Raw genomic sequence first — 13,453 nt, forward strand, 5'->3', positions numbered from 1 at the left:
AGAAGATACCACCAGTAGCAATTGGCCACATTACCCAGCCCAGATATGTTAATTTTACCATGTATTTGTGTGGACAAAATATATATAGATGCAAGAAATCAGTTTATTTTGCGAGTCGCTCACATTTTCATGCATATTTAATTTTCAAACGAGTAGATGTCGGCCACGTCGCCGGCAGAAGCAGCCAACGGCAAATATCGAACTCCCGGGGTCCTCCGGCCAGCAGCCTCAGAAGGCACCGCGCGCAACGGCCAAAATCATCACCCTCCGTCCCCGCTCGCCCGGCGCGGCGAGAAGGAAATCGCCAGGCCAGCGCGCGGCCACATCGGCGAGCCACCCCACACGCGGCCATGTGGGCTGCGGCCGCGACCCACCCCGTCGCCCTCGCGGCTCATCTCCACCGCGCGAAATCCACCCGAACACTGCAAAAATCCCAAGCTCCCCCAGCCCCGTGGCCAGCGCGCGGCCACCTCAGCCACCCCATCCGCCCGCCTCGCGCCCCGCGCGCCAATGGCGACTCGGCATAAGATTCCCCGGGATAAGGACCCGATCGCGCCCTCCCCCTACTTAAACGCCGCGAGCTCCCGCTTCACTCCACAGCACCAACGACCACCAGCGCCTCCCACTGCCAGCCTCAGCTCACCCGAAGCAAAGCCAGCTAGCACGCAGCGCGCGATGGCGGCCGCGACCATGGCGCTCTCCTCCCCGGCGATGGCCGGCACCCCGGTGAAGGCCTCCAGGGCGGCGCCCTTCGGCGAGGGCCGCATCACCATGCGCAAGACGGCGGGCAAGCCCAAGGTGGCGGCGTCCAGCAGCCCGTGGTACGGCTCCGACCGCGTGCTCTACCTCGGCCCGCTCTCCGGCGACCCCCCGAGCTACCTCACCGGCGAGTTCCCCGGCGACTACGGCTGGGACACCGCGGGGCTGTCCGCCGACCCCGAGACCTTCGCCAAGAACCGGGAGCTGGAGGTCATCCACTGCCGCTGGGCCATGCTCGGCGCGCTCGGCTGCGTCTTCCCCGAGCTGCTCGCCCGCAACGGCGTCAAGTTCGGCGAGGCCGTCTGGTTCAAGGCCGGCTCCCAGATCTTCAGCGAGGGCGGCCTCGACTACCTCGGCAACCCCAGCCTGGTGCACGCGCAGAGCATCCTCGCCATCTGGGCCTGCCAGGTGGTGCTCATGGGCGCCGTGGAGGGCTACCGCGTCGCCGGCGGCCCGCTGGGCGAGATCGTGGACCCGCTCTACCCCGGCGGCAGCTTCGACCCCCTGGGCCTCGCCGAGGACCCCGAGGCCTTCGCGGAGCTCAAGGTGAAGGAGATCAAGAACGGCCGCCTCGCCATGTTCTCCATGTTCGGCTTCTTCGTGCAGGCCATCGTCACCGGCAAGGGCCCCCTCGAGAACCTCGCCGACCACCTCGCCGACCCCGTCAACAACAACGCCTGGGCCTTCGCCACCAACTTCGTCCCCGGCAAGTGAGCGCCGTCAGCTCAAGCTCTAGGCCGACAACTTCATGGCTGATGGATGCTGCTGCATGTGTGTCGTCGTCGATCTCTGCTTCTTCCCGTTCTGAGATTGAGTAGTCCGGACTGGTAGATGTTGCATGTGAGGGCGAGTCGAGATGAGGAGTTGGTGTGTGTACACTACAAGATGGTGTTTGTGTAATATCTGGCTATTTTCTCAGATTAATCAAGGCATCTCTGTCTTCTGGTTAACTACTTGTCTCTCTGAACCTCTCAATGTCAAACACTGAAGTTGTCTGAATAATTTTCTGAAAGTCCTAGCAGCTAAAGTATTCAAATTCAGAAAGACATTTCATACCATCCATAATCCATTTCAAGACTGATCAACTCAACACTCCTGTAAATACAACTTCCATTTGTATATGTAACAAAAATGCTCTCCAAATCTGGGGTTTCCTGCGGTAAAAAAAGAAAAAGAAAAATGGAAAGCTAGGACTAGTGCAACTTCCTTCTGAAGAAGAAAGTTACTGTTACTACGTACTGTGCTACCGGCCTTGCAGAACAGTCATGGCAATGGTGTTCCTGCTGTTCGTTTCTCTGGATCTTCTCTTCCATCATTCCGTGGTACCCTGGTTGGTTAGGCGCCGGGAGGGACGCGGATGCCACCACCGACGCGCTTCCGTTCTCCAAGATTGACGCGGTGGGTCTTTTTGATACCCAAACTCTTCTTTGGCGCCGGCGCCGGCGTGTGGGTGATTTTCGGCGCTGAAAAGCCTGCGCCGGTCGGTCATCGATGGGGCGAGGGAAGGGGCCGGGCTAGCTATTCCGGCCGGCCGGTCGGTCGGTCATCGGTGACCGCGGCGGGGCGTGGCGGCTACGTCAGACAGGGTCAGTTTGATTCGTGACCTGACCCTCATGTTTGGATGGCCAGTATTGTTTGGTGTGGATGTGAAATGTAAAATATTTCTGCCTGGCCAGGCTTGTGTGATCTAAATCATTTGGTTCATGCCTGGACCAGCCAAAGCATTAACGTCTCATCAATCAATCCATGTAGCAATTATTTAATGTAAATATCCACCAGACTGTTGTTATCCTCGTAGCCGCACGGCCAGGCGTTCAAATTCGGTCGCCTGGGCAAGGCTAATTGCAGTGCCTGGAGTCCAGCCAGGCTAATTGCAATGCAAAGGAATCCAGGCCAGGCGGGCTTTTTTTTCATAGGGTAGCAACCAAACAAGCTTGCATGAAATTCAGACACAACTCCAAGCCAGGCAAAAGATGCTCAGGTCGCAACCCAAACTGGCCCACAGTGCTGCGCGGGAAGTGCGAGAGGGAGAGACGCCAGACTTACTCGGCCACGTCGGGAGGGAGTATATTTAGGGAGATTTATGGAAAAATAGGGAGGTGGCGTAAGATTTTTACTCCACTAAGACTTTTAAGGATCTGTACTCTCTTATGGCCTCTTAGGGGATCGAGTAGAAATGCCCTAGCATGGTAAAGATTTCAATTCAGCAAGACATTCTTATGATCCATTTCAAGGCTGATCAACTCAGCACTCCTGTAAATACGTCTTTCATTTCTCTCTGTGATAAATGCTCTACAAATCTGGGGTTTTTTCCCCGGTAAAAAATAAATGGAACACTAGGACGAGTGCTGCTTCCCTGAAAAGGACTGCTGTACTACCGTCCCTGAAGAGCGGTCATGGTCATGGCGTTCCTGGTGTTCTCGAGATCGCTACTCTGGCTCTTGTCTCCCATCATTTTAAGGTACCCTGGCTGGTTCGGCGCCGGAAGAGACGCCGATGCCACCACCGGCGCGCTTCCATTCTCCAAGATGGACACGACGGACGACATGAGCGGCCTCCTGCTCGGGTCGTCCTCGACGCAGAGGAGCCCGACGTGGATGCAGAGCATGGCCTCGTCCTGTGAACAGCTCTCTGCCATGGATGGATCCACCAGCTTGCCTGCCTTCCCTTCCCTCCACAGGCTCCATGCCTACATGAAGCAATCAAATCAACCATCTGTGTATGCCTTTTGTAAAGATGAATATGGATTTGACCATGACATGGAGTGTGCTGCAAAAGGAAGTTAACTGCAAGTATATGGTTTGGCGTTGTCAGTTTTTGTTCAGGTGCTTACATAGATTGTCAAGCTAGGACACTCCATGATGCCGTCGATTGCGCGTATCCTGATGCCGCTCACGATCTCAAGCAGCAGCACGCCGAAGCTGTACACGTCGGACGTGACCGAGAAGACGCCCTCCATCGAGTACTCGGGAGCAATGTAGCCACTGTCCACACATTACTTTTTGGTCAGAAGAGGTTCCACATTTTTCTTAAAACAAAATTGTACTATTTGTTAAAAAAAACTCAAAACAAGAATAATTTCTTTTTCTTTCCGGGTGTTGAGATAACTCACTATGTTCCGACGACTTCCCGGGTGTTGGCTTTCACCTGGTTGTCGCCGAAGATCTTGGCCATGCCGAAGTCGGCGATCTTGGGGCGCATCTCGGCGTCCAGCAATACATTGCTGGCCTTGAGGTCCCTGTGTATCACCGTTAGCCTGGAGTCCTGGTGTAGGTAGAGCAGCCCCCTCGCCACCCCCTTGATGATCCCCAGCCGCGTCGGCCAGTCCAGCACCGCTTTCTTCGCACTGTCTGCAGCAAACATGCCATATGAAACTTGAGCAAAAACAATGCAGTAACTTCAGTTGTGAATGTGATGAGATGACTTGAGCCCTGAAGACTAAACATTATATGTACCAAAGAGGATGGCATTGAGGCCCTTGTTAGGGAGGTACTCGTAGATGAGCAGCTTCTCCGCCCCCTCAGTGCAGCAGCCGAGGAGGCGCACCAGGTTCCGGTGCTGCAGCTTGGCGATTAGAATGGCCTCATTCTTGAACTCCTCTGCTCCCTGATCCGAGTCCTTGCTCAGCCTCTTCACCGCGACGACCTGACCGCCATCTAATGTTCCCTTCCCAATGGTAAAAGACACAAGTAAGATTTTGAACTGCTTTTTAGCTGTTGAAATTGTTTGACTGTATTTTTGTAGCTAAAAATGATGAAAAGAAACTTTCAGGGGACTGAAAGTTGGCAAAAGTGGATAAAACGTGTACTACCTTGTAGACCATGCCGAACCCTCCGCGTCCGACCATGAGTGTTTTGGAGAAGTTGTCCGTGGCGGCGACAATGTCGGCGAACCGTATGGACGGGAACTCAAGGTCTCCGTTGTGATCTGCTCTGATTTTGCTCGACGTGTTCGTGTTCTCATATTGGCTCTCGGCTTTTCTTCCCTTGGCTGTGAAATTGGTGCTGTGAGCATTTTTTTTTTGTGTGTGTGAAAGAATGATCGAGCATCACATGTTCAGAGTTATTAATAATGAAAAAAAATGGAAGAAAATACAACTGTACCTCTGAATCTCCAGAACCATACAAACAAAATGCATGTGAGCAGCAGGACGGATGATAACACCGGCAGGGCTGTCTTCACCCCCCTTGTGCTGGAGTTTCTACCTGTGTTGGGCAGGGCTAACACCGGCACTGCCAAATTTGTTTGGTTTGAATTCGGTAAAGATTCAACAGGTAAAAGATGGCAAAAGAAACATATGTTTCTGCTGTACCTGTGGAGGCAGCAGCAACGGGCACGCGGAGGTAGAGCGTCTCGCCGCCCCACCGCGCGTCCATCATCTGTGCGTCGACGAGCTCCTCCGCCCACACCACGCACTTGATCAGTTGGCCATCTGTGCTGCTGCTCTGCACGTTGGCGTACGCGTACGCCACACACGAGCAGGTTGCGGCGCACCTGGCCGCGCACTCCCCCGCGCTCCGGTTGGTGGAGTCGATCGAGAACTTGTCCGGCACCTTCATGCCCGGCATCGCCACGAAACCTATCCCGATGCCGCCGCATGGCGGCAGCGCCTGCTTTCGCCGGCACCCCTGCTCGAACCTGCCGGCGCTCCACTCCGCCGCGCTCGCCGGCTCGAAGCCGTCCAGGCACCTGCACGCCGCCGTGACGTCGCAGTATCCGTACGCGCCGCAGCCACTGTATGTGCTGCACCCGCTCGACGGCCACGACTGGAGCGTGGCCCACGCCGACACGGTGCCGTTCCAGCTGAGGAGTTGGAACCTGCCGGAGCTTGTCACCACACACCGCGTCGGCGCCGCGCCGTCGGAGACGGTGATGACCATGGAGATCTCCTCGTCCGTGCGGACGATCGCCGTGTAGATTACTGTGCCGGCGCTGACGTACATGCTGATCACGGCGTAACTCCTCCAGATGGGAGTTCGCCAGTAGGGGCGCGTCCCGTTCCACATGAGCAGCTGCTGTGACGTGCTGGGGTCCAGGCCGTAGGAAAAGCGCCCCGGTGCCGGGTCGCCGGGGGATCTCCAGGACACGATGCGGTCGCCCTTGCCCGTCCGGTAGCTCAGCCGCATCTTCATCCCCGGCACGAACGTGTCCGTCGGGTGATCGAAGCTCTGCCACACAACCGTGCCGTCCAAGAGCTGGATGAGCAGGTTGCCGTCGTTCCCGAGCTCGGCTGGCGCCGTCTGCGAGGACGAGCTGCCCACGCCGGTCGTGTTCCAGAGCACGAGGCCGTCGGCGTCGGACAGGACGAGGCGGGAGTCGCTGGCCAGCGCGAGCGTCGGGGCGCCGGCCGCCGGGGCGTCCCGGTTGGCCACCCAGATGACGGTGCGAGGCCCGGGGATGCCGTTGTACCATATCCCGAGATACCGTCTCGCCGGACCGGCTGCGTCGTCTGGGGAGAAGTAGCCGAGAGCGAAGGCGCCACCGTCGGACACGAGGGACTGCCCGGCCAGGAGCTTCTCCCCCACGGCAAGCTGGTCCTTGGCCGACGCGCACAGCCGGAAGACGGCGACGACGAGGACGAGGACGGCAGAACGTGACAGGTCCATGGAGGATCAACTTCAAGGTGCCCCGCGGGTAACGAGATCATCACTTCATCAGGAGACTTGATTTTCTACTCCCGGCCGGGGGCACCTAAACAAAGAGAGCTAGCTAGCTACCGCCTTGACGTTTCTCTGGGCGGTACGTACGTACGAGATCATTCTTGTCCGCAAGGCGATGTCGCCATTGTACGTAGCTAACCTGTCGCCATTGTAGCTAACCACACGGTGACGCTACTTTGCGAGTTTTTTTTTTTTGACATGGCTACTTTGCGAGTTCATATTGACTAGTTTCATCATGCTAGTCTTATAGTCTTATTCTGCTATCCTGTGTGTGCGCGTTTCACCTGCGCTAGTGCATAAGAGCATCTCCAATAGATACGGGCTAACGTGACGCGCTAAAAAAAATACAGCACCGAAATAGCGCTTTTGCGTGCAGGAAAGAGCATCTCCAACAGACGCGGGCTAGCGCGACGCGCTAAAAAAATATACAGCGCCGAAATAACGCTTTTGCGCGTGGGAGGTTTACCAGACGCACAAAACCACAGCGCCCAACCTGGCGGAGCCATGCGCAGCTGCCCGCGCGCTCAAGCCGGCGCCCCAAATTTGCAGCTCCGCTGCCTGCGTGCACTAAATTTGCAGCTTTGTTTTTGTGCGTGCTCTATTTTACAGCTTCTACTGGAGCGTTATTTTTGGTCACGCACGCGCTATATAGGAATCTTTTTCAGCACGCGCCTTATATAGCGCGTCTGTTGGAGATGCTCTAACTCGACCTACCTTGCCCAACAATGACAATTTTATTTTTTAACACATTAGAGCATCTCCAACGGCCGCGTAAGGCGCGGCGCGCTAAAAAGGCGTTTACAATGTCAGAATTGTGAGTTTTTGCACCGACGAGCACTTGCTCCGGCGGTCATTGCAAAGTATAGCGTGCTCGAGCTGCTCCAGCAGCCGCCGCAAAAAAACTGCATGCACGCTTATCACAAACAATATATGCACTCCAAACACAACCAAGAAGATCAAACACAAACAAAGTAAATCAACAATAAATAGTTCAATTTTATTACTACAACTCAAACAAATAATTTATCTTGCAATACAACAAATAGTTCAACAATACAAGATCAATTTTCGGGAAAAAAACAATACAACATCAAATATACAAATCATGATGCTCTTTGTCGACCATTCCATGCCCACCACTCCTCGATGAAATCCTTCCGAAGATCATCATGCGTTTCAGCATGTCGAATGGCACGATAGGAGGCAACAAATCGGGCCGCCCTCGCAGCCCTCCGTCATACTCGTACGAGATGTCCCAAGAGCTCATACTAAGAGTACTCTAAATCTTGGCCACGCTCATTCTCGATGATCATGTTGTGCATGATCACACAAGCGTGCATGATGTACCAAAGCATCTTTTGATCCCAAAATCTAGCCGGTCCTCTCACAACAGCAAATTGGGCTTACAAAATCCCAAAAGCTCTCTCCACATCTTTCCTAGCCGCTGCCTGAGCACTGTGAAAATCAAGATTTTTCTTACCTTCCAGTTTTTTCAATGGCTTCACAAATGTTTGTCACTTTGGGTAGATGTCATCCGCAAGATAGTAGTCATAGTTGTATGTATGGCCATTTGCTACAAACTGTACCGGTGGCAGTTCACCATTTGCAATCTTATTCATGAGTGGTGACCGATTAACAACGTTGATGTCATTCAAAGATCCAGTCATTCCAAAAAAGCATGCCAAATCCAAGTGTCTTGATCGACCATCACTTCAAGGATTATAGTGGAACCCTTTTTTGGCTGTGTAATTGCCCATGCCATGCCTTAGGACAATTCTTCCAACTCTAATGCATGCAATCTATTGAGCGAAGCATATCTGGGAATCCGCGAGCTTTGTTCATCTCCAAAAGCCTTGCGGCGTCTTCAGCATTGGGAGATCTCAATTACTCCTGGCGAAACACTTGCACAATTCCGACTGCGAAGCGCTTGACATACATGATGGCTTGACTCTCACCCATGGCCAAGTGGTCATCAACTAGATCAGCCGGAATACCGTATGCCAACATACGCAAAGCGGCTGTCACCTTCTGAATGGTGCTATGCCCGAGCTCTCCGGTGGCATTCCTCCTTTGTTGAAAAGACCGATCATGGCTCGCCAGTTTCTCTGCAATGCGCCTGAACAACTCGGTGCTCATCATAAACAGTCGCCGGAAGTACGACTCGGGGTACATGGGATTATCCAAAAAATAGCGCCCCATCAATATGTTGTCGGCATCGATTTTATCCCTCCAAATTTTCTTCCGACCCATAACTGAACCACCGTGCTTCGATTTTTTACTGATATGCATAGCTAGGATCATTGTAAGATGGGTTAATTATCCTTTTGCCCTCAGTGGTGTCCATGTGCTCAGTTTTGCCCTCAGATGCGAATTGTGCTCAGTTTTGCCCCTAGTCCATGCACAACTACTATGACGAGGCCAAACAGCCATATTTGAGTTCATTCCGTCCACCGGCGTTAGTGGTTGTGGGTCCGGAGCTTACACGTGGGACCGCGTGGACGTGGGTCCGGAGCTGACATGTAGGCCCGTGCAACTAAATCCCCAAATCATTCTTAGGATTCTAGCCCACTCTGCCCATCCGCCGGCCGGCTGCCCTGCGCCACGGCCAGTACCTGCCCCGCCACCAGCTGCACGGCCTGCTCCGCCGTTATTGTCCTACGCCTACGCTCCATGGCTACCTGCGACGCCCGCCACCTCCCTGCGATGCCACGGGTGGGGCGCCCGCCACCTGCTGGACCCACGGTGCGGCCTCCTTCCATGCGCCCGGGCGGAGCGCTCAAAGGTGGGGGGCTGCTGGAGCTGTTTGAACTAGGAGGAAGAACCCTAGGGCGAAATGGCGAGCAGCGGCGACCCCGGAGTATTTGGCGAGGTAGGCATCGGGCCGGAGATCCGCCGCGTCCACGAGTGGGTTCCCGAGGGGTAAGTCTCGCCTCCTGTTTAGATTGAGCTTACTTGTGCATTTGAACACTCAATTCGAGTAAGTTTGCCCAATTAGTGTGCTTATTGCGTCTCTGCTTTTCTTCGGTTAGGATGGAGTTGCGGTTTGCTTTCTTGGTGCACATTAGAAGGGACCGGTACATGTTCGATGCAAAGGATAAGAAGAAAATACCAAGGAGGTTCCGATTATCGGTTGCCAATGGCTAGTAATTGGAGTTTCAGACAATTTGAGGAGGTAATTTGTAGCCAGAAAGGTTAGTAATGATGAAGAGCTGGCTACCATGCTTGCTAGGCATAAAGAGAAAGATAATTTTCATGTGAGGCTACAAGTTGATGTGCTTGAGCAGGCATTTTGACCTAGGATGACGGGTGCAGCATATCGGGGAGAACCAAGTCGTCGTAATGACATCTCTAGCCAGAACAATTCAGTTGGTGCACGGCGACGTGGTGGCTCGACGAGTGTGGGCAACAGCAGTAGGGTCCCCCGTGAAGTGGAGCTTGATGACTACAATTCTGGGGTTGATGAAGAGAAGCTATATTCTGATGTTATTCGGAATTTACGATGGGCACCTCGGGCTGAAAACCACGATGAGGCTCACCATGCAGTCCGTGTGGATGATGACGCGGTGGGTGAGGACGAAGACCTTGCAGCTGTTGAATGGGACCCTTTGAACCCTCATATGGAAGAAGGTACAATTTTTGCATCCATGAATGAGTGTAGAAATGCACTTGTGACATACTGCATCAAGGTAGAACGTACTTTCAAAGTTGACAAGAGCGATCAAGTACGTTACAGAGTGCACTGTCCGACTGAGGGTTGTCCATGGAGGCTGCTCGCATCTAAAATGCGAAATAGCACTAATATTCAGGTCAAAGTGAACCCTTTTAAGCACACATACCAGGAATCAATCCTTAGGAAGGATACAATCAATAGAGCCAAGTCAAGATGGATGGCAGAAGAAGTAAAGAAGTGGGTGAAAGAAAACCAGCAAGTGGGTCCAAAGGAATTGCAGAAGAACATCAAAGATAAGTTCAAGATAGATTTACCATACATGAGGTTGTTCAATGGTAAACAACATGCTATGGATTCTATTTATGGTAACTAGCAGGAAAGTTTTCAATTGTTGTATTCATTCAAAGGTGAAGTGGAGAGGACAAGCCCAGGTAGTATTGTAGATATTGATCACCACACCGTGGAGTACACATTCAGGGGAGTGACAAAGACCAAGGAATGCTTTAGGAGGGTTTTTTTCTACTTTGAGGCTTGTCGCCGGGGTTTTTTGGCAGGTTGTAGGCCTTATTTGGCTATTGATGTCACTTTTCTCACGGGGAGGTTTAAATGACAGTTAGTAGCAGCTTGTGCAGTTGATGCACACAGTTTTGTATTTCCAGTTGCCTACGGTGTGCTGGAGACAGAGTCTGAGGAGAGCTGGACTTGGTTTTTGCATAATCTGCGTCGGGCTATTGCACATCCAAATGGGTTGGTCATTCATACAGATTCCTGCAAAGGTTTGGAAGTGGTCGTGGACAATGTGTTCCCTGGAGTAGAGCATAGGGAATGCATGTGTCACGTTGCTGCAAATTTCATGAAGAAATTCAAAGGAAAGGTGCATACCGATAATTTATGGCCAGCATCTTTGACTTGGACTTTGAAGAAGCACAACTACCACTTGAGGAAGTTATACATGAATCCCAAAGTGAAAGAATACTTGGAAACACACCACTCCAAGTTATGGGCCAGAAGCCAATTCAGTGAACTGAGCAAAGTTGACTATGTGCACAATAATCTAGCAGAGTCTTTCAACTCAACGATCCGGAAACTAAAGTGTCATTATGTGGTGGATTTGCCTAATAGGATAAGGATAGAATACATGCAAAAATTTCATTATCGTGCAGGAATAATCGAGGCAAAATTCATGGGCCACATTATCATCCATGCCGTGATGAATGAACTGAAGCAGAAAACAACAGGCTTGGAAATGAACATGACTCTTTGCTCGGATACCACAGCAGAGATATCATATTTGGATAAAGAGAAGAGGGAATGGAGATATCCAATAGATTTAGAAGCTAGAACTTGCAGTTGTAGGCAATGGCAGATAACTGGGTTGCCATGAATTTATGCCTTGTTTTTCACCACTTCTCTCCCAGGTCCAGTGGGGAACATACAACAGTATGTGCATGATTACTACTTTGTTGCAAGGTTCAAAGCCACATATGCTTATGCCTTGCCTGCTATGGAGGGAAAACAACAATGGGACATGATGGACCCTGGATTCAAGCTTTGCGCTCCAATTCTGAAGAGAGCAGCAGGTAGACCAAGGAAGAGTGGAATCAGACCTCGCAGCGAAGGAGCTGGACTTGGAGTGAGGAAGCGTAAGTGCACAAGGTGTGATGGGTCTGGTCATTTTGGTAAGTATTGTGATAACCCAGTAGATCCAGCGTTTGGAGAGAGTTTCGATGAAGGCTTCGATGAAAATGTTGGTCAGCAGCCGGTTGCCTCAACAGATGATGAAAATGATGGTCAACAACCGGTTGCATCAGATGAGTATTTTGACGAGGTTCCAAATGATGATGGCCAACAGCCGCATGATTTTGACGATGATCCAAAATATTCTCCAAATAATGATTCAAGTGAGGCTCCAAATGATGATCCAAGTGAAGCTCCAAATGGTGATCATGGTGATCCAAGTGAGGCTCCAAATGGTGATCATGGTGATCCAAGTGAGGCTCCAAATGATGATCCAAGTGAGACTCCAAATGGTGGCCAACCTTCTGTTTTTGTGAGTTCTGCTAGGTATGTAAATCTTGCAAGGGTCAAATAGTACTATACATTTATCACTTGATATGATCTCATTATCCTTTATGTTTTGCACAGCTCTATGATAGGTTTGAAGAAGACGCACAAGGTACCGACAACCAAGAGGAGAAGAGAAGAAGCAATGAGCACAAGGTGCACGAGAAGCAAAGTGATGGCAAGAAGCTCAAGGAACAGACAGAAGCCCCAACGCTACTTATGAATAATTATGAAACATTATAAATAATATTGTATTTCTGTTGGATGATGTTGGATCTATATTAGAACTATGTTTGACATGATGTTTAAATCTGTTGGATGACGTTTGAATGAGCACATGATTTTTTCTTTTTTTGAATTTTGTTTTGCTCATTTGAATTCTGGTCAAACCTAACTTTGACCAAGATTTAAACAAGTCTAAAACATCAAAATGAAAAGCTAAGCCTGGATCCTTCTTAGTCAATCCAAAATGAAGTTGTGGTGAGGTTTTTGAAATTTTCATGAAAAATATGCTAAAAAGAGGGGTCCAAAGGTAGGGTAAACGGCCTCATTTCTAAGCAATGTTTTTTTCGACCTTGTCTAAATCAGCCAAATAACTTTCCTACACATATATTCTATATATACAGACTATGTGCGCTAGTTTTTCCATTTTTTTGATTTCTTTTTAATTTGTTTTGCTCATTTCAATTCTGGTCAAACTTAACTTTGACCAAGATTTAAACAAGTGTAAAACATCAAAATGAAAAACTAAGCCTGGATCCTTCTTAGTCACTCCAAAATGAAGTTGTGGTGAGTTTTTTGAAATTTTCATGTTCATTTCCCCAAAACACTTCTCTTCACTTCATACAAGAGAGTTTGAGATACTCGAGATATCATACAATACACATGAATTTATCGTTTAAATGTATGTAATCCTTGTTTATCAACTTAAATCGTTAGTATATGACATAAAAAGACTATGTGTGCATGTTTTTTATTTTTATGATTTTTATTTAATTTATTATGCTCATTTGAAATCTGGTCAAACATGGCTTTGACTGCTCCAAACACCTCCCAAACCCCGCTAACCCTAGCGTTGAACAAGGACCGTCCATCTAACCCTAGCGACGATCAAGGGTCGTCGATCTAACCCTTCTAGAAGGAATCTACGGGGAGGAGGGGGCGATCCGCGAGATGCAATCTGATTGGCTGGGAGATTGTTTTTTTAAAACAAATACCGGACGCGTTGGATGGACCATTGTGCCGTCTCGTTGCCTGGGCCTGAGACCGCAGTAAATAGCCTGTCTCAGCCTTTCTAGGC

The 13,453-nt window shown here is 50.6% G+C and overlaps 2 protein-coding genes across 2 annotated transcripts; one reads left to right on the top strand and one right to left on the bottom strand.

Moving 5' to 3' along the window:
• Positions 1 to 495: 495 nt before the first annotated feature.
• On the top strand, positions 496 to 1,709 carry LOC119302819 (chlorophyll a-b binding protein of LHCII type 1-like). Its single transcript, XM_037579859.1, has one exon. It carries the CDS (start codon positions 511 to 513, stop codon positions 1,471 to 1,473), a length of 963 nt encoding a protein of 320 aa, XP_037435756.1. The 5' UTR covers positions 496 to 510; the 3' UTR covers positions 1,474 to 1,709.
• A 1,424-nt stretch (positions 1,710 to 3,133) lies between these two features.
• Positions 3,134 to 5,906, bottom strand: LOC119297867 (G-type lectin S-receptor-like serine/threonine-protein kinase B120). The gene is made up of 7 exons (XM_037575484.1): positions 5,072 to 5,906; positions 4,863 to 4,964; positions 4,571 to 4,749; positions 4,215 to 4,425; positions 3,872 to 4,109; positions 3,593 to 3,743; positions 3,134 to 3,448 (listed from the first exon to the last, which is right to left on the bottom strand). Exons 1-7 carry the CDS (start codon positions 5,889 to 5,891, stop codon positions 3,134 to 3,136), a joined length of 2,016 nt encoding a protein of 671 aa, XP_037431381.1. The 5' UTR covers positions 5,892 to 5,906.
• Between the last annotated feature and the right edge of the window lie 7,547 nt (positions 5,907 to 13,453).

The sequence above is a fragment of the Triticum dicoccoides genome, chromosome 5A (genome assembly GCF_002162155.2).
Source record: "Triticum dicoccoides isolate Atlit2015 ecotype Zavitan chromosome 5A, WEW_v2.0, whole genome shotgun sequence".
Taxonomy (NCBI): domain Eukaryota; kingdom Viridiplantae; phylum Streptophyta; class Magnoliopsida; order Poales; family Poaceae; genus Triticum; species Triticum dicoccoides.

Excerpts from the sequence above, each read along its gene's own strand:
- LOC119302819 (XM_037579859.1), top strand. The coding sequence starts at position 511 with ATGGCGACTCGGCATAAGATTCCCCGGGATAAGGACCCGATCGCGCCC.
- LOC119297867 (XM_037575484.1), bottom strand. The coding sequence starts at position 5,891 with ATGAAGATGCGGCTGAGCTACCGGACGGGCAAGGGCGACCGCATCGTG. Across the intron at positions 4,750-4,862 it reads ATGGTTCTGGAGATTCAGAG|CCAAGGGAAGAAAAGCCGAG; the intron begins GTACAGTTGTAT and ends CCAATTTCACAG. Across the intron at positions 4,426-4,570 it reads GGTTCGGCATGGTCTACAAG|GGAACATTAGATGGCGGTCA; the intron begins GTAGTACACGTT and ends ACCATTGGGAAG.